Consider the following 24,320-nt stretch of genomic DNA (forward strand, 5'->3'; position numbering starts at 1 on the left):
GGAGTTGGAGGTTGCTGTGAGCTGTGCTGCCACGGCACTGTACCTAGGGCGATAGCTTGAGGCTGTGTCTCCCCACCACACCCCCCAAAAAATTTCCTCTAGAGTTTTAGAAGTTAAATCATAACTACAAATAACCTTTTTTTTTTTCTATTATCAGTTTTTTTTTTTAACTCATTAAGTAATTACAGTAATATAGGATCACAGGGTTTAGGAAAAAATTTATATAATTATTCTTAATCTTAGCACTGTGTTCTTTTTGGCTTTCTTTTCGAAAAGTTAATGATATTTTTTGTTCTGGTTTGTTTTTAATCGTCCAGATGGAGTATTAAAAACAAAAAAAGTGAAAATTGACCTTCTTGGGAAAGAATATGTTGGGCGGCGCCTGTGGCTAAGTGAGCAGGGCGCCGGCCCCATATACCGAGGGTGGCGGGTTCAGGCCCAGCCCCGGCCAAACTGCAACAAAAAAATAGCTGGGCGTTGTGGCAGGTGCCTGTAGTCCCAGCTACTCGGGAGGCTGAGGCAGGAGAATTGCCTAAGCCCAGGAGCTGGAGGTTGCTGTGAGCTGTGTGACGCCACAGCACTCTACCAAGGGCGATAAAGTGAAACTCTGTCTCTACAAAAAAAAAAAAAAAAAAAGAATATGTTAAGTTCTTTAGTGTCTGGAGTGTTTTTCTTTTACGACCCACTGACTCTAATTTCCTTCTAAAATAAAACATGACAAGTCCACAATGTGACTTGAGTGAATTATAATCTTTTTCTCATTAACTCCTTTTCATCTATATTAAATAAAAAAAAATTTTTTTCTGTTTTTAGAATTGAGCCCCCGAGACTCCTTGTATGATACTTGGGGGTTCTATTTGTCAGAGATGTGCTGATTAGAGGGTGGAGGGAGGGGTGGGAATCCAGGACCACACGGCAACCTAATTTAATGGATTCTTTGAGAATTAGACTGGCAAAAGAAAGCCTGTGTGCAGCCAGGAGAAAGGGAGCCGTGGACAGAGTGAGTGAGACGTGAACCACAGAGGCAGGGAGACAGAAGGGAGAGGATTAGAGAGAATAGAAGACTATTCTTTTTTTGTCATTGGGGATTCATTGAGGGTACAAAGAACAAGGTTACACTGATTGCATTTGTTGGTAAAGTCCCTCTTATAATTGTGTCCTGTCCCCAAGAGGTGTGTCACACCCTATGATCTCCCCTTCCCTCTCCCTGCACCTCCCTTCCCCAACCCACACCGTGTACTAGGTCATTAATTGTCCTCATATCAGAATTGAGTACATAGGATTCTTGCTTTTCCATTCTTGTGATGCTTTACTAACAATAATGTATTCCGCTTCCATCCAGTTTAATATAAAAGATGTAAAGTCTTATCTTTTTTAATGGCTGAATAGTATTCCATGGTATACATATACCACAACTTGTTAATCCATTCCTGGGTTGGTGGGCATTTAGGCCGTTTCCACATTTTGGCGATTGAAAATTGAGCTGTGGTAAACAGTCTAGAAAACTGTTTTGTTATAACCTATGTTTTATTTGGACTCTGAGCTTGATCCTCAAACAAATAAACAAAAAATTACCTATTTAGGAATGCTTGCAGTTGGTGATTACAATGCCTGGTGTGGGTGTTCAACAGACATTTTTGCCGATGCTGTTGGCACCTTCCTCTGAAAGTTAGGAAGTACTGTACTGTCCCCATTTGACAAATGAGGAAATTGAGGTTTTAAGAAATAAGTAACTTGTCAAAGTCACAAAACTAGTAAACTGTGGGATTAAATTGAGCCACCTGTGTCTTATCAGGCTATGCCAACTTCAGAATTCACTAGATAGGACTATTTTTTAATACCTTAATTCTTTAAAAGTGTGTTCATGATTATTTGTAGCTACATAGAATTGTTTATCCTTAAATTCAGGAACATTGTTCCAAAGAGAATTTTTAATGCGCTACCAGGTGGGAAATTTTTCTGGGCTCAGAGAGCCCATCCTCACATTAGCACTTGTAAGAATGTTCACATCAGCCTGGCACTGTGGTTCACACCTTCCACCAAGGCAGGTGGATCGCTTGAGCTCAGGAGACCAGCCTGAACAAGAGGGAGAAACCCACTTCTACTAAAAGTAGAAAAAACACTAGCATTGAGGCAGGTGCCTGTAGTCCCAGCTACCTTGGAGGCTGAGGTGAGAGGATCTCCTGGGCCCAAGCATTTAAGGTTGCTGTGAGCTATGATTCCCTTGGCACTCTACCCTGGGCGACTCTTGTCTCAAAAAAAAAAAAAAAAAAAGAAAAAGGATTGTTCACAACTTTTGAAATACCTCTGTTCCATTTTAGTCCTAAGCTCTACCACTTACTCACTGCATGACCCTGGGTGGGCTGCTTCATCTTTTAAGCTTCATTGTCCTCAACAGTGAAATATAGGCAATAATAATATTCACCTCAAGGAGTTTTTCTGAGGATTAAATTTTATTTATGGATGTGATTTCTTCAAATTGATATTAGAGGTACAAATGATATAATGAAAATTTCTCCTATTGTAGGTCTTCTTGAATTTTCTCTGGGGAAATTTAGATACTTCAAGCTCAGCAAACCTTTTCCAGTGGAAGCTATTTTGCATCACATTTCAAGCAATGTGACTTTTCTTGTTTTCCAAATACACTCACAGTATCAGAATACAACAGTTTCTTTTTCTAGGGTAAGTACAAAGAGTCATTTCAGTAAAAACTGTTTCCATATTTTTGGGGTCTTGTATTTATTATAACCATTAGAATTTGATGTCTCTCAATGCTTATGACTTTGTTTTAAATTTAAAAAAATCAAGATTGGGTCTTATCAAGTTAGTGACTGAGACTGGCCGAGAAGTGAGTATCTCAGGCCTTCCCCGAGTGTGCTAGCCCTGATTTAAAGAGGGAGTGATACTGTAGAATACCATTCTGCCACGAAAAAGACGAAATCCTGTCATTTGCAGCAATATGGATGGATCTCTTATGTTAAGTATATAAGCTAAGCACTAAAAGACAAATATTGCGTGTTCTCACTCATATGCAGGATCCCCCAAAAGTAGATTTCATGAAAATAGAGAGTAGACTAGTGGTAACTAGAGGTCAATAAGGGCTAGGGACGGGGAGAGGAAGGGGGAAAAAGAATGTAAATGTGTTTATCATGACTGATGCCTACACTTACAGCTGGTAAAGATGGTAAGTTACACATACATGTTTTACATTAGTAAAATTTTATTTTATTTTATTTTTTAATTTTTTTTTTTTTTTTTGAGACAGAGACTCACTGTGTCACCTTCATCACAGCTCACAGCAACCTCAAACTCTTGGGCTTTAAGCGATTCTCTTGCCTCAGCCTCCTGAGTAGCTGGGGCTATAGGCGCCCGCCACAACGCCCAGCTATTTTGGTTGCACTTGTCATTGTTGTTTAGCAGGCCCAGGCCGGGCTCGAACCCACCAGCTCCAGTGTATGTGGCTGGCACCCTACTCACTGAGCTGTGGGCACCGAGCCAATAAAAATTTTTTTTAAAAAGTAGTGCTGGACTGGGCAAGATGGCTCAGGCCTATAATCCGAGCACTTTGGGAAACTGAGGCAGAAGGGTTATATTTAGCCTATATGACCTCTTAAACTAATAAATGAATCTCACCCTGTATGTGGTTCCACTTTTTTTTATTTGTCTTAAGTCTATCTTAAAATATTCTGGAATTTGGTGAACAAAGCTGTTTTAACCCAGTTCTAAAATAATTTTATAGGCATTGGTCATACTATCTTTCCAATTAATGTTTTGTATTTTTTCCCTGCCTTCTAGCCTCTACCATAAAGGTTTTAAAATTGTGTGGGAGGGGTAGAGGAAGGATGGTAGTTAATGGACTAGAAGGGGAAGCGTTTAGGTGAGGAAAAAGAAAAAGTAATAAATCGTGTTAACTGCAAGAGATACCCATGCATTGATTTGGCCCAAGGTTTTTTTCCTTCCTTTATTAATTAATTAATTAATTTTTTGAGACCGTCTCATGCTGCAACCCTAGGTTGAATACTGTGGCGTCATAGCTCGCAGCAACCTCAATCACTTGGGCTCAAGAGATCCTCTTGCCTCAGCCTCCTGAGTAGCTGGGACTACAGGCACTTACTGGCTATTTTTTCTGTTTTTAGTAGAGACAGGGTCTCTCTCTTGCTCAGGCTGGCCTCGAACTCCTGATCTCAAGCAATCCATCCACCTCGCCCTGTTAGAATTACAGGCGTGAGCCACCACATCTGGCCAGGGACTAGTGTCCTTATAAAAGAGGCCCCTCACTACAACTTGACCCTGCTGGCACTCTGATCTCAAACTTCCAGCCTCCAGGACTGTGTGAAATAAATTTCTGTTGTTTATAAACAGTAGGTGGTTTATTATAGCAGCCCAAACTCAGACAATCATTTATGTTGCTTTTTCCATGTGTACATGTGGGCATATGAACACAGCAATGAAAAGAATTCTTTATTATTTAAGGAAGTTCTTTTTCATTCCTTTTTAAAGGTTTGGAGGTTTGCAGATTTAGAATAGGACATGTATATAGGTCAGCTTTATCCTTTCTATACCTTGCTCAACTCACTACCCATGATGACTTTTCTTCCTCATTGCAGACTCTCCTTCCCAATGCCTCAGAAACAGGCACTGACAGAGGGCTAGTTTTCATTCTGAGACCAGAGCAGAGTGTGTGCACTTGGTACTTGGAGACTTTTGATGCCGAGCCTGTTCAAAATATGGCCATTTTACTCTCCTACTCAGAAAGAGGTAACCTTTCTGTTCTCAACTCCCTGGAATATGGGATGTGTTCATGAATATTTAAAGAAAATCATCTTATTAAGATTGTTTATTACAAGTGCAGTTTATTTAATCAGAAATGTTTTTATACCAAGCGAGCCAGAGAATTAGCATGATGACTGAAAACTAGGTCCTGGGAGAATACGTTAATTCCTCCAAAACACATTTAAGGAGGCCTTAGAGAAGCGGTAATAGTAAGGCAGAGTGCAGTCCTAAACAGTTCAGTTAGTTATGCTAGGCGGCGGAAGCAGGGAGCGTTATGTTAGGAGGAAGAATGGAGAATTTGGAGAATGGCGTGCAGTGGGTGTGGCTGGACCCAGAGTGTGGAGGGCCTTGCATACAATTTGAGATTTGTACTCTTTTTTTGAGACAAATTCTGTCGCCCTCGCGAGGGTGTCATGGCATCATAGCTTACAGCAACCTCAAACTCTTGGGCTTAAGCGATCTTCTTGCTCCAGCCTTCCAAGCTATTTTTTTGAGATGGGGTCTCGCTCTTGTTCAGGCTGGTCTTGAACCTATGAGCTCACAGCAAATCCACCCGTCTCGGCCTCCCAAGTGCTAGGATTACAGGCATGAGCCACTGCGCCTGGTGAGATTTGTACTCTTATTTTGAGGTAGGTTTTAAGGAGGCATAGAGTTTTTACACAGGAATGATGTGGTCCTTTTCATCTTTTCTAAAGTTAACTCTAGAAGTAGTATGGGTGGGTAGTTTGGAGAGGGCACAGCAGAGTCAGGACCCAGCACACTTTTGAGAGGAATGAGGCTTTGAACAGAAAACATGAGAGCAGGGCTGGAGAAGAGGGGTCAGTGAAGGCAGAATTGATGATATAGTGGCAGCTGGGAGATAGCGATACAAAATAGGCATGGGAATAGGGTTGTGTTGCTGTTTTAGGGGGTGTCGGTTACAGATGGGGATTTCAGCTTGGGACACAACGGATCTGAGATGCTTGCAGGGCATGTGGGTGGAAATGTAAAGGAGGCAGTGTAAATTAGGTGCTGGAGTAGTGGGTGAGCTTACACACTCAACAAAAGAGCTTTTTTTTTCTTTTGAGACAGAGTCTTAAGCTGTTGCGCTGGGTAGAGTGCCATGGCGTCATAGCTCACAGCAACCTCCAACTCGGGCTCAAGCCATCCTCTTGCCTCAGTTTTTCTATTTTTAGTAGAGATGAGGTCTTGCTTTTTGCTCAGGCTTGTCTCAAACTCGTAAGCTCAAGCAATCCACCCACCTCAGCCTCCCAGAGTGCTAGGATTACAGGTGTGAGCCACTGTGCCCAGCCAACAAAACAGCTTTAATAAAAGCTATGGCAGGGAGTGAGTTCACCCAGGCATGTACTTAGAGATTTAGGGGAGAAAAAAACAGCAAATGCTTTCATAGTGCCTACTGCGTGTCAGGCACTGTTTCTGGGGATGCTGACTGCTGAGGAGCACATGCCAGACAGAGGAGAAGTCAGACCCATGGGAAGACAGCCTGGAGGCTCCGCCTTAAGGAGCATAAGCAGTGCACTGTAGGGAGGTCAAGAGAAGGAGCTCAAAGTATCCAGGTGATAGAGCAATTAAGAGTCAGTGGTGGCCTTTTATGAGAATCCTTATAGTGGCACAGCAGGGATGAAAACTTTTTTTTTGAGACGGAGTCTCTGTTACCCTGGGTAGAATGCTGTGGTATCATAGCTCACAGCAACCTCAAGCTCTTGTGCTCAAGTGATCCTCTTGCATCAGCCTCCCGAGTAGCTGGGACTCCCCGTGCCTGCCACAAGCCCTGGTTAGTTTTTCTATTTTTAGTAGAGACAGGATCTCACTCTTGCTCAGGCTGGTCTTGAACTCCTCAGCTTAAGCAGTCCATCCACATCGGCCTCGCAGAGTGCTAAGATTATAGGTATGAGCCACTGCACCTGGCCCAGGGTTGAAAACTTGGTGACAGTGATGGAAGAGTGAAGATGAGGTGAAGAAAGTGAGACTGCTCTTAAAGTTTGGGGGTGAAGGGAAGGAGAGAGAGCACTAGTTAGTGAAGGAAATAGAATCTGTAAGATTAGTGGAGTTGCGGAAGGAAAAGGTTATCTTTAACAAAGGGGTAATTACCCAATAGAAAAACCATAGACTTCAGGCTTCTGTCATGAACAGTATACAGAGGAAACTTAGGAACAGTGGAGCTACAACTGGAATACCTGGCATTTTCTCTAGTGTGGCAAATGTCTGTAAATGCAGAACAAGGAGAGTAGGTAAGAAGAGTACAGAATTTTGGGGAAGGGTCCAAAGAAATTGAGAAATACTTGCATCCTGCATATCTCTGTTCCAAATCCAGCCACAGGAAGTCAGTTAATAGCTGACTCTAAAAGTCAGCTAGTAGAGCAGAGATCGGCAAGCATAGACCATGAACCGAACCCAGCTACCGCTCACTCAATTTTATTGAAACCCAGCTGTGCCCATTTCTGTACGTGTTATCTGTGTCTGCTTTCCTGCCACAAGGGCATGGTTGGGTGGTTGGCACAGGCATCACCAGACCCACGAAGCCTCACGTACTCACTATCTGGTCCTTTACAGAAAAGGTTTGCTGTCCCCGTTCTGCTCCAGGGGTCTTAACCTCTGTTAACTTTACTCTCTTCACCCTTAATTCATGAAATAATATAAAACCAGAACCTCTGTGTTTACCTGGTATATTTAACTCCTACATGGGAAGTTCTTGTGAGAGTAGAATTCTGCTTTTCTGAGTATGATTTGCATATTTAAGAATTCTTCCTTTAGGCGGGGCGCAGTCCGGGAGGTCAAGACGGGTGGATTGCCTAAGCTCACAGGTTCAAGACCAGCCAAGAGGGAGACCCTGCCTCTAAAGATAGCTGGGTGTTGTGGTGGGCACCTGTAGTCCCAGCTACTTGGGAGGCTGAGGGTAGAGAATCACTTAAGCCCAAGAGTTTGAGGTTGCAGTGAGCTGTGACAACCTACTGAGGGTGACAAAGCCTGGCACTCTGGGAGCCTTAGGTGATGGATTGCCATCTCATGAGTTCAAGATCAGTCCGACCAAAAAGCAAGACACTGTCTCTACTAAAAATAGAACAACTGAAGCAAGAGGATCACTTGAGCCCAGGAGTTGGAGGTTGCTGTGAGCTATGATGCCACAGCACTCTACCCAGTGTGACAGCTTGAGACTCTGTCCCCGCATACCCCCCAAAAAAAGAATTCTTCCTTCAGTAACTTTCCTGTTTCTTATGCAGATCCTGTCCCTGGAGGCTGTAATTTGGAGTTTGATTTAGATATTGATCCCAACATTTACTTGGAGTATAATTTCTTTGAAACAACTATCAAATTTGCCCCAGCAAACCTGGGCTATGCGAGGTATGTCTGTCTCCCATCTCTTTTTTATTGACAGGGGCCAGGTTTGAACCCGCCACCTCCTGTATATGGGGCGGCACCCTACTCTTTGAGCCACAGGCGCTGTCCCATGTCTCCCATCTCTTAAAACTGCTTCTAGAATGCACGTGCCTAACTGTTATGGAGATTCAGCCAACTGTCTCAAACTCATACTTGTCTGTTGTAAAATTGAGCTGTTTAATATTTTTTTTGGAACTGATATAATGTAAGCTTCATTACTAATATTTGAGCTGTCATTTATAGTTAATATTTTTCCTCTCCATTCTTGTGAACTCTTTTTATTTGAAGAGCCAGCTGTGAGCCTATTATGAGCTTGGAAGTATATTCTGGTTTTTACAAAGCATGTTCAATATAGAAAGCACTCTATAGCTCTGAACCATTCTTGTGTTTTTATAAGGGTGTCATTATTTTAATGAAAACTCTGCCTCAGTTTCTACTTTAATAGTAATGATAGCTAACGTTCAAGAAGCATTTGAATGCTCCCCAGATACCATCCATAGTGCTGAGTGCTGTATGTTCTTTGTCATTTAATCCTAATAATTTTGTGCAGAGGGGTAAGTTGCTCTGATTTTACAGAGAGGTTCCCTAGGAGTTACTGAGGTTAAGTGACTTGGCTATGTGCACACAGCCAAGCTGCTGAATTACTTGAGGTATCAGAATCTGGTTGCTTAACTTGGCTTGAGGCCTCTTAAATTGTGTATCTTAGTTCATGACACTCTAACAGAGTACTATAGACCAGGGTGGTTTATAAACAATAGAAATTTTTTTCCACAGTTCTGGAAGCTCTAAGTCCCAGGTCAGGGTGCCAGTGCAGCTGGGGTCTGGTAAGGGCCCACTTCTAGATTGCAGGTTGCTGCTTTTTATTGTTTCATCACCTGACAAAGGTCTGGGGAGAGCTCTCTCCAGGGTCCCTTTTACAAGGGTACTAATCCCATTCACAAGAGCTTCATCTTCATGACCTAGTCACTTGTCAGAGGCCATCACACTGGGAGTTAGGATTTCAACATACAGATTTTGGGAAGGACACAAACATTTAGTCCATAACTGTGTTACTTTTCTTCAGAATACCAGTTATTGTATCTGTACAAGGTGAACTGTTAGATTGGAATTATTGTTGCAGAAATTTGAGATTTTGGTTCCCTTTTATAGATGGGACTGACACCACAAGAGACTGATGTTCCATTTTGTTGGTTGACTTTAGAGGTGCAGATCCTCTGCCGTGTGATGTTGGAACGGGCCGGGACTCTAGGTGGAGGCTGCAGTATGATGTTTATCAGTATTTTCTGCCCGAGAATGACCTCACTGAGGAGGTTTTGCTAAAACATCTGCAGAGGATGGTCCAGGTGTCCCAGGTGAAGGCCAATGCCGTCAAGGTAAATCTCAGTCTCCCGGTTTGAGCATCTAGATTGTGATACCTTTGGAAGAATTGAGAAGGGGAAACCCCACTAGGAGCTTGTTTCTTTACTGTTTTCTTGATCTTTTTGGATAACCGCTTTATTCTTTTTAATTTTGTTACCATCTTGAAAGTCTTGGCTAGTGATGTTAGCCTTTTAGCAGATGCATGTAAATTATGGTAAGTTTTGATTGCAGCCACATCTGTGACCTGGTAATCTGGAGATATGGATGGAAGGAGGGAGTAATTTTCTGTGTAATCCCATAGTTATTACATTAAAAACTTTGGGCAAATATGAAGTTTATGGTGTTTTGAGAAAAAATAATGGGAAGCTGCTTAAGGATATATACGTAGGCATTAATATTAGAAGCCAAACTTAAAGTCTCTGACTTAGAGCAGGAAATTTTCTGACATTTGCATCTCCATCAACCCCTGCTGCTCCAAGGGTGGACCACCATGCAGTAGGACTGGGACCATCTGGCAATTTGTTAGAACTGCAGCTTTCGAGGCTCCATCCTCCAACTACTGAATTAGGATTTGCATTTTATCAGACCCCCCTCAGATGATTCTTATGCATATTACAATTCGAGCCTCACTGCTATAGATCTTTTGTGGAGGGCTGGATTTTGTTTTTATGTCTGGAAAGGTGCCTTATTGTAGTATGATATGAGGCTGTCCTTCCACATGTGGATGATGGGTAGAGTTTTTCTGGAATGCTCTGATTCTCTCCAGAAGATTGGTAGATTACCAGATTATGTAGAAAGATGTAATTGAAGTAGGGCAAATATGATTAGCCATTGCAGAGCAAGATCTCATTTTGTGAATGTGGCACCTGGGGTATCATTGCCCCATTCTGAGGAGCCTTAATATAAGAAAACTTGTGCCTAGTCACAAATTAAGGAGCTTTATTGGTAAAGTCTACAGTTGCCTTATTAGATATGGTTTTGTTTTTTTTTTTTAAGACAGAGTCTCACTTTGTCATCCTTTGGTAGAATGTGGTGGCGTCATAGCTCACAGCAACCTCAAACTCCTAGGCTTAAGTGATTCTCTTGCCTCAGCCTCCCAAGTAGCTGGAACTATAGGCACCCACCACAACACCTGGCTATTTTTAGAGATGGGGCCTCACTCTTGCTCAGGCTGATCTGGAACCTGTGAGCTCAGGCAATCCACCTGCCTAGTGCTGAGATTACAGGCATGAGCCACCTTGCCCAGCCCTATACATTCCTTTTTGTTTTTGAGACAGAGTCTCATTTTGTCACCCTCTGTAGAGTGGCATGGCATCACAACTTACAGCAACCTCAAACTCTTGGGCTTAAGCAATTCTCTTGCTTCAGCCTCCCAAGTGGCTGGGACTATAGGCGCCCACCACAGCACCCAGCTACTGGGACTATAGGCGCCCACCACAGACCCTTTTTGAGGCAGGGTCTCGCTCTTGCTCAGCCTGGTCTCCAATCTGTGAGCTCAGGCAATCCTTCCATCTCAGCCTTCCCACCCACATATTACTTTTTGAAGTTGAATTGAATTACAGTAGGGATATGTAGTATGACAGTTCACTCAAAAGATGGTGTTACTTGGCACACCTCCTGGGTGAAGGGCTCACCCTAACTTGGACTTTACCTTACACAAACAATGCAACCTAATCATATGTACCCTTCTATTAATCTGAAATTTTAAAAAAGATGGCTTTAGGGGCGGCGCCTGTGGCTCAGTCGGTAGGGCGCCGGCCCCATATACCGAGGGTGGCGGGTTCAAGCCCGGCCCCAGCTGAACTGCAAACCAAAAAATAGCCGGGCATTGTGGCGGGCGCCTGTAGTCCCAGCTACTCGGGAGGCTGAGGCAAGAGAATCGCTTCAGCCCAGGAGTTGGAGGTTGCTGTGAGCTGTGTGATGCCATGGCACTCTACCGAGGGCGATAAAGTGAGACTCTGTCTCTACAAAAAAAATAAAAAATAAATAAATAAATAAAAGATGGCTTTAATCAAATGAATGCTAATGTCACCATTTGACAGGCATATCATAGCTTTGTCTCTTAAAATGTGTATCCATTTTTTGGGCACCTTCAGTATTTTTAAAATAGTATTCCAAGAGGCTCATGATCCTTTACTCCTGAAACTCAAACATTTCATTTTCTTACTTATATGAGTAGGAACATACCTGTTTATTATGTTTATATAGGACATTTGTTTTTTTCTATTATATAGTTTAAAAGGGAATTTGTCGTATTAATGGCTACTATGTAATAACAGTTAATATAGTATTTTTTTATCAGGCCCTGTTAGACATAAATAAATGGGTCCTGTCCATGAGAAGTTAATAGACTTTGTCTACATCAGCTCTGTAGCTAGTAGTAAAAGCCAACATTTGTTGAACACTTACTGTGCCAGATGGTGTGTTCAGCACTGAGAAGAGAATAGTGAGCAAGATAAAAATGTGGTTCTTGTCCTTAGTTGAGGAATGTGGTTCCTGTCCTGACAGTTGAGCAGATGAGAAAACATTATTTTACTTTGTCCTAACTAGCATTTATACATTATTGATATTGTATTTTACTTTAAGTAATTAACATTTTACACTATACAAAAGCTTTGGAAGCATTTCATGTAAGACCTTGTGCAAACTATGTAGGATGGTCTTTTTTTTTTTTCTGAGACAGAGTCTCACTTTGTCACTCTATTCACCCTGAATAGAGTGCTATGGCGTCACAGCTCACAGCAACCTCAAACTCTTAGGCTCAAATGATCCTCTTGCCTCAGCCTCCCAAGTAGCTGGGACTACAAGCACCTGCCACAACTCCTGGCTATTTTCAGAGACAGGGTCTTGCTCTTGCTCAGGCTGGTCTTGAACTCCTGAGCTCAGGTGATGTACCTGCCTCGGCCTCTCAGAGTGCTAGGATTATAGGAGTGAGCCACACACCTAACCCTGGCTGGTCTTTTTTTTTTTTTTTTTTTGTAGAGACAGAGTCTCACTTTATGGCCCTCGGTAGAGTGCCGTGGCCTCACACAGCTCACAGCAACCTCCCAACTCCTGGGCCTAAGCGACCCTCCTGCCCCAGCCTCCCGAGTAGCTGGGACCACAGGCGCCCGCCACAACGCCCGGCTATTTTTTGGTTGCAGTTTGGCCGGGGCCGGGCCTGAACCCGCCACCCTCGGTATATGGGGCCGGCGCCCTACCGACTGAGCCACAGGCGCCGCCCCCTGGCTGGTCTTTTGATGAAGCTAAATGGGTTGGTGTATACTTTAAACAAGAATTATAATTTTTTTTTTTAATTTGGCTGGGGCTGGGTTTGAACCCGCCACCTCCGGCATATGGGACCGGCGCCCTACCCGCTGAGCCACAGGCGCCGCCCCAAGAATTATAATTTAATATTACTCTTTAATAGGACATATAGGTGGGATATAAAATAGCTTTAAAAAAAAATACTAAACACTGCTCACACATAATTTTTGGCTTCAGGTGGTTACTCTAAAAGGTGATGATAAGACAACTGTTTCCTTCTCCTCCATCCCTGGACAAGGTGTCATTTACAATGTCATTGTTTGGGACCCATTTCTGAATACGTCTGCTGCTTATGTTCCTGCTCACACATATGCTTGCAGCTTCAAGGGTGTGGATGGTAACTGTGCTTCGCTTGGTGAGTATATGGATTTAAACTCTTACAAATTTTTCTTTGGCTTTACAGGTCTATATCAACTAATACACAACTTAAAGATATTAAAAAATGCCTTTGTGGGGTAGCACCTGTGGCTCAAAGGAGGGGGCGCTAGCCCCATATGCTGGAGGTGGTGGGTTCAAGCCCAGCCCTGGCCAAAAACTGCAAAAAAAAAAAATGCCTTTGTGTAGTTTTTTTTCATTCATTTAACAGATGCTTTTTGAGTCCCTACCTTGTACCATACTCTGTTTTAGGCACCGGGATGCGTGTATAGCAGGGAATAAAACAGACAAAATCTTGCCCTTCTGGATCTTATGTTTTAGTGGAGGAGACAAGACGAGATGAGATAAATTTATAAAATACATAGCGGCTGAGAAAGCGATGAGCGCTCAGAAGGAAAGTAAAGTAGGAAAGGGAGATATCAAGGGGCAGTAAGAGGAAAATTTGTGATAGCATGTCCAGGAGGTCCTTGTTGGGAAGGTAGCGTTTGAGTGAAGAGCAGCTTCTCCAGGGGTGTGATGTTGCAAAAACCTGACCTGGATTATGTTCAAGAACAAATAGGAGGACAGAAATTGGAGAAAGTGTTCAGATAGCTGTTTTATGGAGTTTTGCTCTAAAGAATGAAGTCTTTTGTATCTGAGCCAGAGATTAGTGTTCTCTCTCTCTGTTAGAGCCAAATCCCATTGTTGAAGAAAAAAACAATTCAGTGGCACTTGTTAATATGCAGGGAGGAAGATTTTATTTAAGAGTTGCTGAGCATGGTGGCTCACGCTTGTAATCTCAGCACTCTGGGAAGCTGAGGTGGGTGGATCGCCTGAACTCACAGATTTGAGACCAACCTGAGCCAGAGCGAGACCTCATCTCTAAAAGAAAAAAAAGTGTGTGGTGTGGGGAGTATTGCGATAGGTATAGGGACCACTGCAATGGAGTTTTGCAGAGTGGGGCTCAACTCCTAATACAGTGTAGGCAAGTAGGAATCTATACCCAAATAGTAGGGTGGAAGTCAGTGGATGGAAAACTACTAAGAGAAAACGCTGGGAATTAGGGGGATTCTGTCTAAAACCGATGTCACAGGATTCCTGCTGAAGACAGGCCAGGGTGATCAGACATTGCCTGGGGGATGGCGGAGGATGAGGAACCTGATCAGATATTAGGTGTGATCAGATATGGAGGGTGTATAACACAGTTCTTGCTGAAAGTGGATTTACAGCGATGTGCACAGATGGGCCTAAGAGAACATTCAGGAACCTGACTCAAGTTTGGCCAAGCAAAGACTCTTTGTCAGTGCTCAGTTTTTCCCTCCTACTCACGCTTAAGATCCTTGAGAGGTACAATGCAAGAGACCTAGGCAGACAAAATTTCTGTGTTTTTAACTGAAGGACTAAATTATATCTGGGTCTCTTCATTTCTTTCCCTTGAACCTTTGCACCAGAGCCCCGTCTAATCAGAAGCATCCCTGGGCCCTAGCTTAGGAGATGGAGAGCTTGGACCTGGTGGTTGTTCTGTCCAGATTCAAGTCCTCCTAGTGATGTCAGTCCTATTGTCACTTTCATATTCAAGCTGGACGAGTACTGGAGAGCTTGGGAGGGAGGACGTGTCCACCTTGCTTTTTAACTACAACCTTGGCCTGTGTATCATAACATCTTGTGATACCTTGGTGGTTAGAGACACTCTAACTTGGGCTCTCTCTTGTCTTCTTATTTCCTTTGCTCCTTTGTCCTCATTGCCCCCAAAGTGACTACCTCTTTTGTCTCTTGTGTTATCTCTAGATTCTTTTATTTATTTATTTATTTTTTTATTGTTGGGGATTCATTGAGGGTACGATAAGCCAGGTTACACTGATTGCATTTGTTAGGTAAAGTCCCTCTTGAAATCATGTCTTGCCCCTAGAAGGTGTGGCACACAACAAGGCCCCACCCCTCTCCTTCCTTCCCTCTCTCTGCTTTTCCTTCCCTCCCATGACCTTAATTGTCATTAATTGTCCTCATATCAAAATTGAGTACATAGGATTCATGCTTCTCCATTCTTGTTGCCCAGGCTAGAGTGCCATGGCATCAGCCTAGCTCACAACAAACTCAAACTCCTGAGTTCAAGTGGTCTTCCTGCCTCAGCCTCCTGAGCAGCTGGGACTACAGTCACCTGTCACAATGGCCCACCTAATTTTTTCTCTTTTTAGTAGAGATGGGGGTCTTGCTTTTGCTTATACTAGTCTCAGATTCCCAAGCTCAAACATTTCTCCCACCTCAGCCTCCTAGAGTGCTACATTCTACTTCTTATGAAACCTTCCGTACTACTGATTTTACTTGTTTTTTAGAGACGGGGTCATGCTCTGTCACCCAGGCTGCAGTGCAGTGGTGTGATCATAGCTCATTGTAACCTTGAACTCACGGGCTCAAATGATCCCTCTAGCTCAACCTCCTGAGTAGCAGGGCCTACATGTGTGCTACCTTGCCCACCCAATTTAAAAAAAAAATTGTTTTTGTAGAGATAGGGTCTTGCTATGTTGCTCAGGCTGGTTTTAAAGTCCTGGGCTCAAGCAGTCCTCCTGCCTTGGTCTCCCAAAGTGTTGGGATTACAGGTGTGAGCTACTGTACCTAGCTCCTAATTTTACCTGTATAATTTTTTTTCTCTACTCCCCTCTCTTCCTTCCTTCTTGGTACTGTGAGAAGGGATTCTATTTTGTTCTCCCTCTGATGTCATGGAAGAATATTTAACTATATGTGTCAGTTTTTATTGGGTTGGAAGACCTTGCTATCCTGGTGCTTGTACTTGCTGGAAACTTTTACCAGATTTCCATTTGAAGAAATCATCCCAGTGAACTTAATGCTTTTAGTGTAAAAATTAATCCTAGAGCAGCAGTCAACCACAGATCTGAAATAAAAAGAATGTGGCGTTTTTATCTTTCATGTAATCTTTTGGGTTCCTCGTTCTCAGAAAAGCTGATTTGTAGGTATGATTGCATCCTGCAGATTCCGGTTGTCCATCTCATAATTTTTATTTCAGTGTATATCTTCATGGTCTCTCCATCTGAGCACTCTTAAATATTTTGATATCTTTTGATTTGTGCCCGGTTTGTAACATTTTTCACATGAGATCATACAGGTCTTTTTGTTTTTAGTTGAGGGATTATTTTGGGTTTATCACAAAGAAGTCATGATGGCCATAAATTTAGTGAGCATGCTTTTCTCTTCAATAAGCTGCATATGATATATAAATGACCTATTAAAGATCATAGGATTAGGAATCGTTGACATCATGAAGCGTATTGTGTTTTATTATTGGTTGTAATGCAACATTTTCCCCAAAGCAATATGTGTAATTGATGAGATTGGTAGTAATTTGTACCTGTGTGATTTATGAGCGTAATACATGTTCTTTTATTTTAATATGAATTTCTGTTTGAGTTTTTTATTCAAACAGTGGAAACTCCAGCGAGTCACAGTGTACCAATTATCCAGGCTTCACAGTTTTGTGATCATTATCTTGTTTCGGCTGCACTCTTCCCTGCTTTCTGCCTCTCCACCCTTTTTTATCACTGGATTATTTTAAAGCAAATCCTTGATCATCGTTTTACTCACAAGTATTTCAGCATGTGTATTTAAAGATAAGCTATTTAAAAAAAAATAGAACCATAGTATCCTTAACACAATTTTCTTTTTTTACTTTTAATTTAATTTAATTTGTATGTGGCCGGTGCCCTACTCACTGAGCTACGGGCGCTGAGCCTTTAAATTTGAGACAGAGTCTCACTCCTATCACCCTGGCTAGAGTGCAACGGCATCTTCTTAGCTCACAGCAACCTCAAACTCTCGTGCTCAAGTGATATTCTTACCTCAGCTTCCCAGGAGGCATGTGCCACCATGCCTGGCTAGTTTTTCTATTTTTAGGAAAGACCAGGTCTTGCTCTTATTCAGACTTGTCTTGAAATCCTGAGCTCAAGCAGTCCTCCAGCCTTGGCCTCCCAGAGTGCTAGGATTACAGGTGTGAACCACTGCATGCAGCCCTTAACATAATTTTCAGTTAAAAATATTAAAAATAATTCTTTAATAGTATCAAATTAATAGCCAGAGTTTCGCCCCATCACCTCAATTGTTTCCTACAATTTAAGTCAGGTTTCAGATGATGTCTTTACATTGTATTTAGTTGTATCTTTTAAATCTCTTTCCATCCATATCCTCAACCCTTCTTTTCTTGCACTTTATTTATTGAATAACCAGAATTATTTGTTTCAAGTCTCTGTTCCTCCCCTCCACCAAGAATATGTCATAGGAAGTGTTACATATCTCTGTCAGCAAGCATGTGTGTTGTCTCTTTTTGTTATAGCAACTGTTGATTTTCATTTCCTACATGGAATTAATTCACTAAGAGTGGTGAGAGTATTTTTAAGATAAATTTATAACTTACATGTAATGGAATAAATCATTGTCAGTTCACTTTGCTTTTTTTCATCAATGTTGGTCAACTAACTAAATACAAGCGTCAAATTGCATGTATTATTTACTAAAATTGTCATTACTTTTTAGGAAGAGTATCTACCAAAGTGTTCTTCACTCTTCTTGCCCTGCTTGGATTCTTCATTTGTTACTTTGGACACAGATTCTGGAAAACAGGTAGTGTGTCCAGTGTAGTTGCCGTTTATGTCCCGGGTAGTTGCTGTTTGCATTTCTTTAGGTCCTTTCTCATAAATGCTGCTGCAGAATTCATGTCCTGTAAAGAGAGTAAGCACTTGTCTCTGCTATCTTCATAGATTTGTGGCTGGTTGTTTTAGTAACATCCATTCTACTGAGTTGCTCTGCATTTTTATTTTTTCCTCTTCGACACTGGAGCTCAGCCTCTTGTTATTAAGAGGGGAATAAAATTTGGTTTGTACAGTGACCTTCTTCAATTGCTGTTTGACGCAGGGTAACTGAGATTGGAAATCAGGGTGTCTATGTAAGGTGAAAGATTTATGTGATCTGCAGAGCTATCAGAGTCTGGGTGTCTGTTGATGCTCAGACCTGGGAAGCTAGATGCCAAAGGGAACTGCAGAGCCCACATCTCTGAAGCACCGTGGCAGAGTGGGATTGTTGCCAGAGTTTCTCTCTTGTTCTCTCTATGCCAAGTCCTTGGTCTCAAGGTTCAAAGAATGAAACCACAGACCATGCGGGTAAGTGACAGGATAGAGTTTATTGACAGAGAAAGAATAAGTCAAATGAGGGGGAACAAGACCTCCAGAAGCGGAGAGGGGGAATCCAAGTGGGAAGCCCCCTGAGTCTTCAGTCTAGGAGGCTTACGAGCTGCTTCTCCTATCCTGCCGGCAGGGTGTGCTGAGGAAGTATGTCACAATTGGCCTGAGGTATGGAGGAAGAAAATAATTCTGGAAGAATCCTAAAATTAGCCCAGAAATGAAGTCCTGGCAGTTTTTGCCTCAGGCAAGGAATTAGGGTCCATGCTCCCTACTCAAGGAGGAACCACCCAGAACCTTTCTGGCTGCTGTGTTCACGACCTTGCTTGAGTCCCAAGGGTATGGCCTGGAAAGGGCGGCCTATTTGTGCCTATAGGTGGGGGTCTGATTTCTGAGCTCCCTCCGGCCTAGAAAATGGGCCCTGGGGCTCTGTCTAGCCTTAGTTAGGGAACCCTGTATCAGAATAAATCATTCTCTGTTAGGCTACTTTTTATATAACTGACGTTTTCAATTACTAAAAAAAAAAATTTTATTTAATCAACAAGGTATATGACTGATCATCGAGGGTAAACACAATTCTGATCTAATAAGTTCTTTGAATTTGTGTTAATAAATTATTTGAAACTCCTTTTCTCTATTGTGGCACTTTTTATTGTGGAAGAGAATGTTATGAAGTATATTGACTATCTCACAGTGTAGAATGAATTTTCTTTCATTGTTTTTTGTTTTTGTTCTGTCTTTTTGAGACAGAGTTTTATTTTGTTGCCCAGGCTAGAGTGCCGTGGCCTCAGCCTAGCTCACAGCAATCTCAAACTCCTGGGCTGAAGTGATCCTCTCACCTCAGGCTCCTGAGTAGATGGGACTACATGTGCCCGCCGTCACAATGCCTGGCTCTGGTATATCCTGTAGTTAATACTTTAATATCATATCTGTTTAATAATAGTTACTCCAATGACTTCTGAATTTCTTTTGCTTTTTAGATAATTACTTTTCTTCTTCAAATGCCATAATGTGTAAATTCTAGGAGCTTAGGCGTGTACTTGTAGATTAGATACTTAAACTGCATTGTAAAAAGAGTATCTGACCACATATTATTTTACTTTTTTCCTTTCCTGGCGTTTTGCTACTTAGAGTTATTCTTCATAGGATTTATCTTCATGGGATTTTTCTTTTATATACTGATTACAAGACTGACACTCATGAAGTATGATGGTAAGTGAAAATTACATAGTTTAATTGGATGTTAAAAAGGAAGTTACTTTCTTCCTTCTACCGTTCCTCCTATTTTGACCTGTGTTGTGTTTGATGTCCTACTGGGTGTGTAATATAATGGGCCCCCCATGTTCTAAACATCTTTTCCAAACTAGTCATTTAGACCTTTTATTCTTGGTTTTTAGTCTGCACGGTGAATTCCTTCCTACTTAGGAAAATAAAGGGTCATGTTGCTCACAAACCTGTATTCTGGCTTTGTGATATATTGAAGGTACAAGATATAGAACAATCAAAATATTAAAATTTTCTTTACCAACCACTCCCCCTGACCTTGTCAGGAAGCTTGTCACCTTTTCTTTCTAAGTCCCCATTTATTGAGAAGCCAAGGCTGGCTCTGGGAGGTTTAGCTCCTGGGCTGGTTTCCACATGTCAACCCAGCCCCCTCCTTGCGGCACGCTGGTTTCTTGGTACCACGGAAGAGCCCTTGGTGCCTGACCTACAGGAAGGATGCGGCTGCCACCAGTAATGGTTCTGTGTGCCTGGTGCTCGCGGTCGGAAATGCTGCCAGCTCTCCAACAGTTCCTCATCTCCCTTTGTCCAGTGCGCCTGATCCTGACAGCTGTTGCTGGAAGCATGGGTGGAATCCTCTTGGTGGCTGCGTGGTGGCGATTTGGAATCCTCACGCTGTGCATGCTGTGTTTGGGACTGGTGCTGGGGTTCTTCGTCTCATCAGTGGCTTTCTTCACTCCACTGGGTAGGAGATGTGTAACCCATGCTTTGTGTGTTCAAGCCATTGTTTGAAAGACTTGGATTTGGCTTGTGGAGTGGTGGGGATCTCTAGTAATCCACGCTGATGGTGTGACACTTTTAGACAGGGCCAACACAGATAAGAATCCTCCTTTAAAATCACAGTGTGCGGCCAGCGCCTGTGGCTCAAGCAGCTAAGGCGCCAGCCACATACACCTGAGCTGGCAGGTTTGCATCCAGCCCAGGCCCGCCAAACAACAATGACGGCTGCAACAAAAAAATAGCTGGGCATTGTGGCAGGTGCCTGTAGTCCCAGCTACTTGGGAGGCAGAGGCAGGAGAATCGCTTGAGCCCAGGAGTTGGAGGTTGCTGTGAGCTGTGATGCCATGGTATTCTACCCTGGGCAACAGCTTGAGGCTCTGTCTCCAAAAAAAAAAAAAAATCACAGTGTGCTAGATGAATTTTATAGGATGTCTTTTGAGGTAGCTCTGTACTTATTGTGGTAAAGGGTGTATGTTTCCCTTAGAATTCATGGGGAAAAAGGAGACTCCTAATATATGGCAGAACAGGGGTTAGTCTTTTTAAAACCCTGGTGGTCGGGCGGCGCCTGTGGCTCAGTGAGCAGGGCCCCGGCCCCATATGCTGAGGGTGGTGGGTTCAAACCCAGCCCCGGCCAAACTGCAACAAAAAAGTAGCCGGGCGTCGTGGCGGATGCCTGTAGTCCCAGCTACTTGGGAGGCTGAGGCAAGAGAATCTCCTAAGCCCAAGAGCTAGAGGTTGTTGTGAGCTGTGACTCCATGGCACGCTACCAAGGGCGACAAAATGAGACTCTGTCTCTAAAAAAAATTAAAAAATAAAATAAAACCCTGGAGCTCTTTCTTAAAATGACTCTTGAGCAAAAGCCCAACACATCTCACAGTTAACTTAGGCACTGTTCTGATGGCAGCTGAGTTGGGGAACCTGGTGCTTTGTTTCCAGTCTTGTCTCGTACCCTCACCCTCTACTGCCACCCTTTATCAAACCCCAAGTGACCCCGAGGTACCTAATCCCCCTGGGGCAGAAGCACAGGGATAGGTCTAGGGTTTTTTTGGTTGTTGTTTTTTGAAGTGATTCAATTACTATCAGTTTTTAAAATCTGGTTAACTTGTAAGTTAACTTTTCCTGGCCTTGTACGATAGCTTACATTTCCTGATTGTTATCAAAAAGCAAAAAAAAAAAAAGTATCTGTATTCTAAGATACTCTATTTGGTTGTTTCCTCTCTGTGAAATGTTAGCATAAGAACAGCTGTCTCATGAAGCTCTCTCTGCTCTTGAGGAGGGTATAACAAAGTGCAATTCATGTGTACCTTGGCTCTCTAAAGATGTTTGGAATTTTTTGTTTGTTTTATTTTATTTTATTTTTTGGAGACAGAGTCGCACTTTGTCACCCTTAGTAGGGTGCCATGGTGTCTCAGTTCACAGCAGCTTTAAACTCTTGGGCTCCAGCGATTCTCTTTCCTCAGTCTCCCCAGTAGCTGGGACTACAGGCGCCATCACAACACATGGCTATTTTTAGAGATAGGGTCTGGCTCTTGCTCAGGCTGGTCTTGAACTCCTGAGCCCAGCTCAGGAAATGTACCTGCCTCGGCCTCCGAGAGTGCTTTTGTTTCTTATTTTATTTTATTTATTTATTTAGAGATAGAGTCTCTGACTACACAGAGACCATAATAAATCAATTACTTACAGATGGAGTAGAGTGCCCTTGGTAGAGTGCTGTGGCATCACAGCTCACAGCAACCTCCAACTCTTGGGCTTTAAGCGATTCTCTTGCCTCAGCCTCCCAAGTAGCTGGGACTGAAGGCACCCACCACAACGCCCAATTACTTTTTTGTTATAGTTGTCATTGTTGTTTAGCAGGCCCAGGCCAGGTTCGAAACCCACTAGCCCTGGGGGATGTGGCCGGTGCCCTAACTGCTAAGCTACGGGTACCTGAGGGAATTGATAACCCGTGTGTTTACTGCATCTTTGTTCTGACTTTAGCAAACCTGTAGCCAATCATATTCCTCCTGGCCTCCTTGCAGCAGCCTTTCAGTCTGATGAAAAGTGGTGCTGTTTAGAGTTGGCTAAATGACAGATTCACAACAAGGGTGTTGTGGAAGAGGTAGACTAAAAGCTCCACCCTGAATGTGCTAAATCGAGTTAAGGGCTTCCCTCTTTTTTGTTAATGCTTAGAGTTGTATTAACCCCCAGGCTGCAGGCAAGTATGGGTCTGCGGCCTGTTAGGAACCTGGCTGCACAGTAGGAGGTGAGCACTGGCTCACAAAGCGCCATGGGAAGCTGCACCGTCAAACTGTTTATAAAACCAGTGTATGGTGCCCCATGATTGCATTAATGTACACAGCTATGATTTAATATTAATAAAAAAAGAAACAAAGTGCCATCTGTATTTGCAGCCACTCCCCATTGCTCACATCAGGGCCTGGCTCTGCCTCCTGTCAGAGCAGCAGCAGTGAATTCTTACAGGCGTGAACCCCCACGGTAAACTGCACAGGTTAGGGATCTAGGTTGTGCACTGCTTGTGAGAACCTAATGCCTGACGATCTCGATGATCTGAGATGGAGCTGATGTGATGATGTCAGCGCTGGGGAGCAGCTGCCAATACCGATGATCATTAGCTGAGATGTCTGACTGCACAGAGACCATAATAAATCAATTGCTCACGGCTCAGCACCCGTGGCCCAGTGAGTAGGGTGCTGGCCACATACACTGAGGCTGGCAGGTTTGAGCCCAGCCCAGGCCTGCTAAACAACAACAACTGCACCCAAAAAGTAGCCGGATGTTGTGGCGGGCACTGTAGTGGCAGCTACTCAGGAGGCTGAAGCAAGAGAATCACTTAAGCCCAAGAGTTGGAAGTTGCTGTGAGCTGTGACGCCAGGGCACTCTACCGAGGGCAACATAGTAAGACTGTGTCTCAAAAAAATAATAATAAATAAAAAAAGTAAATAAATTGCTCACAGTCTCAATATCAAAATCCTTCCCCCACAACTATGGAAAAATTGTACTATGAAACCAATCCCTGGTGCCAAAAAGGTTGGGGACCGCTAGCTTAGAGGATGGAGGGTTCGGAGTGGGGTAAGTTAGGATTTCTAACAGTTAATGTGCTTTTGCTGAGTAGAATAAGCATAAATTATGAAGCCAGGAAAAAAGCCTGCATGTGCATTCTGTGTCTGTCACTATTGCCCTTCGTAGCTTATAACCTTGGATAAAGTACTGAACCTTTGTTTCATCATCTGTAAAACTGTCTCATAGGATAGAAGTGAGGAGTGAGATAATATATAAAGAAATATCTTTTCATTTTCTTCTTTACGAAAGTATCCTGTACCAGTTGGATACTTTTTGACCAACTACTCCTATTTGTAAGAATAATTATAGCATATACCCTTTATATATGTTACGAAATTTCTCATTGCTCAAGGACAGAGTGATCATCTTCTTAATGCTAGTGGGTGCAAACCCACTTTTTTTTTTTTTTTTTTTTGAGATAGAGTCTCAAGTTGTCACCCTGGGTAGTGTCTTGGCATCACAGCTCACAGCAAACTCAAACTCTTGGGTTCAAGTGATTCTCTTGCCTCAGTCTCCCGAGTAGCTGGGACTACAGGCACCTGCCACAAAGCCTGGCTATTTTTTTGTTTGTTTGTTTCAGTGATCATTGTTTTTTTAGCTGGCCTGGGCTGGGTTTGAATCAGTGGGTTGGTGCCCTACCCCCTGAGCTATGGGCGTCACCCAAATCCATATTTTTAAGCATTAAAATTTGAAAATTATTTGGCTGACCTCTCAGATCTGATTAAATTACCATTTCTTTCACCTTACATTGGCAGCAAAGCATTTATACTCTGAAAATGTCCATATTTTACAAGCACACATCTAACCACTATTTTCAATCCCTAGATTTTTTGAAAGCAAAAAAAAAAAATTTTTTTTTTTTTTGCTCACACCTGTAACTCTAGCACTCTGCTCACACCTGTAACT

General features: G+C 42.8%; 1 protein-coding gene across 1 annotated transcript in view; it reads left to right on the top strand.

The window, feature by feature from the left end:
• The window catches only part of TM7SF3 (transmembrane 7 superfamily member 3), a 40,175-nt gene that overhangs the window by 10,618 nt on the left and 5,237 nt on the right, over nucleotides 1-24,320 (top strand). Inside the window, exons 2-9 of the mRNA XM_053556921.1 lie at nucleotides 2,528-2,682; nucleotides 4,608-4,758; nucleotides 7,995-8,115; nucleotides 9,353-9,524; nucleotides 12,994-13,171; nucleotides 17,713-17,799; nucleotides 19,485-19,565; nucleotides 20,167-20,319. Coding sequence (XP_053412896.1) covers nucleotides 2,528-2,682; nucleotides 4,608-4,758; nucleotides 7,995-8,115; nucleotides 9,353-9,524; nucleotides 12,994-13,171; nucleotides 17,713-17,799; nucleotides 19,485-19,565; nucleotides 20,167-20,319 — 1,098 coding nt within the window. The remainder of the gene's footprint in view (nucleotides 1-2,527; nucleotides 2,683-4,607; nucleotides 4,759-7,994; nucleotides 8,116-9,352; nucleotides 9,525-12,993; nucleotides 13,172-17,712; nucleotides 17,800-19,484; nucleotides 19,566-20,166; nucleotides 20,320-24,320) is intronic.

This window comes from Nycticebus coucang, chromosome 12 (genome assembly GCF_027406575.1).
Source record: "Nycticebus coucang isolate mNycCou1 chromosome 12, mNycCou1.pri, whole genome shotgun sequence".
NCBI classification, from domain to species: Eukaryota; Metazoa; Chordata; class Mammalia; order Primates; family Lorisidae; genus Nycticebus; species Nycticebus coucang.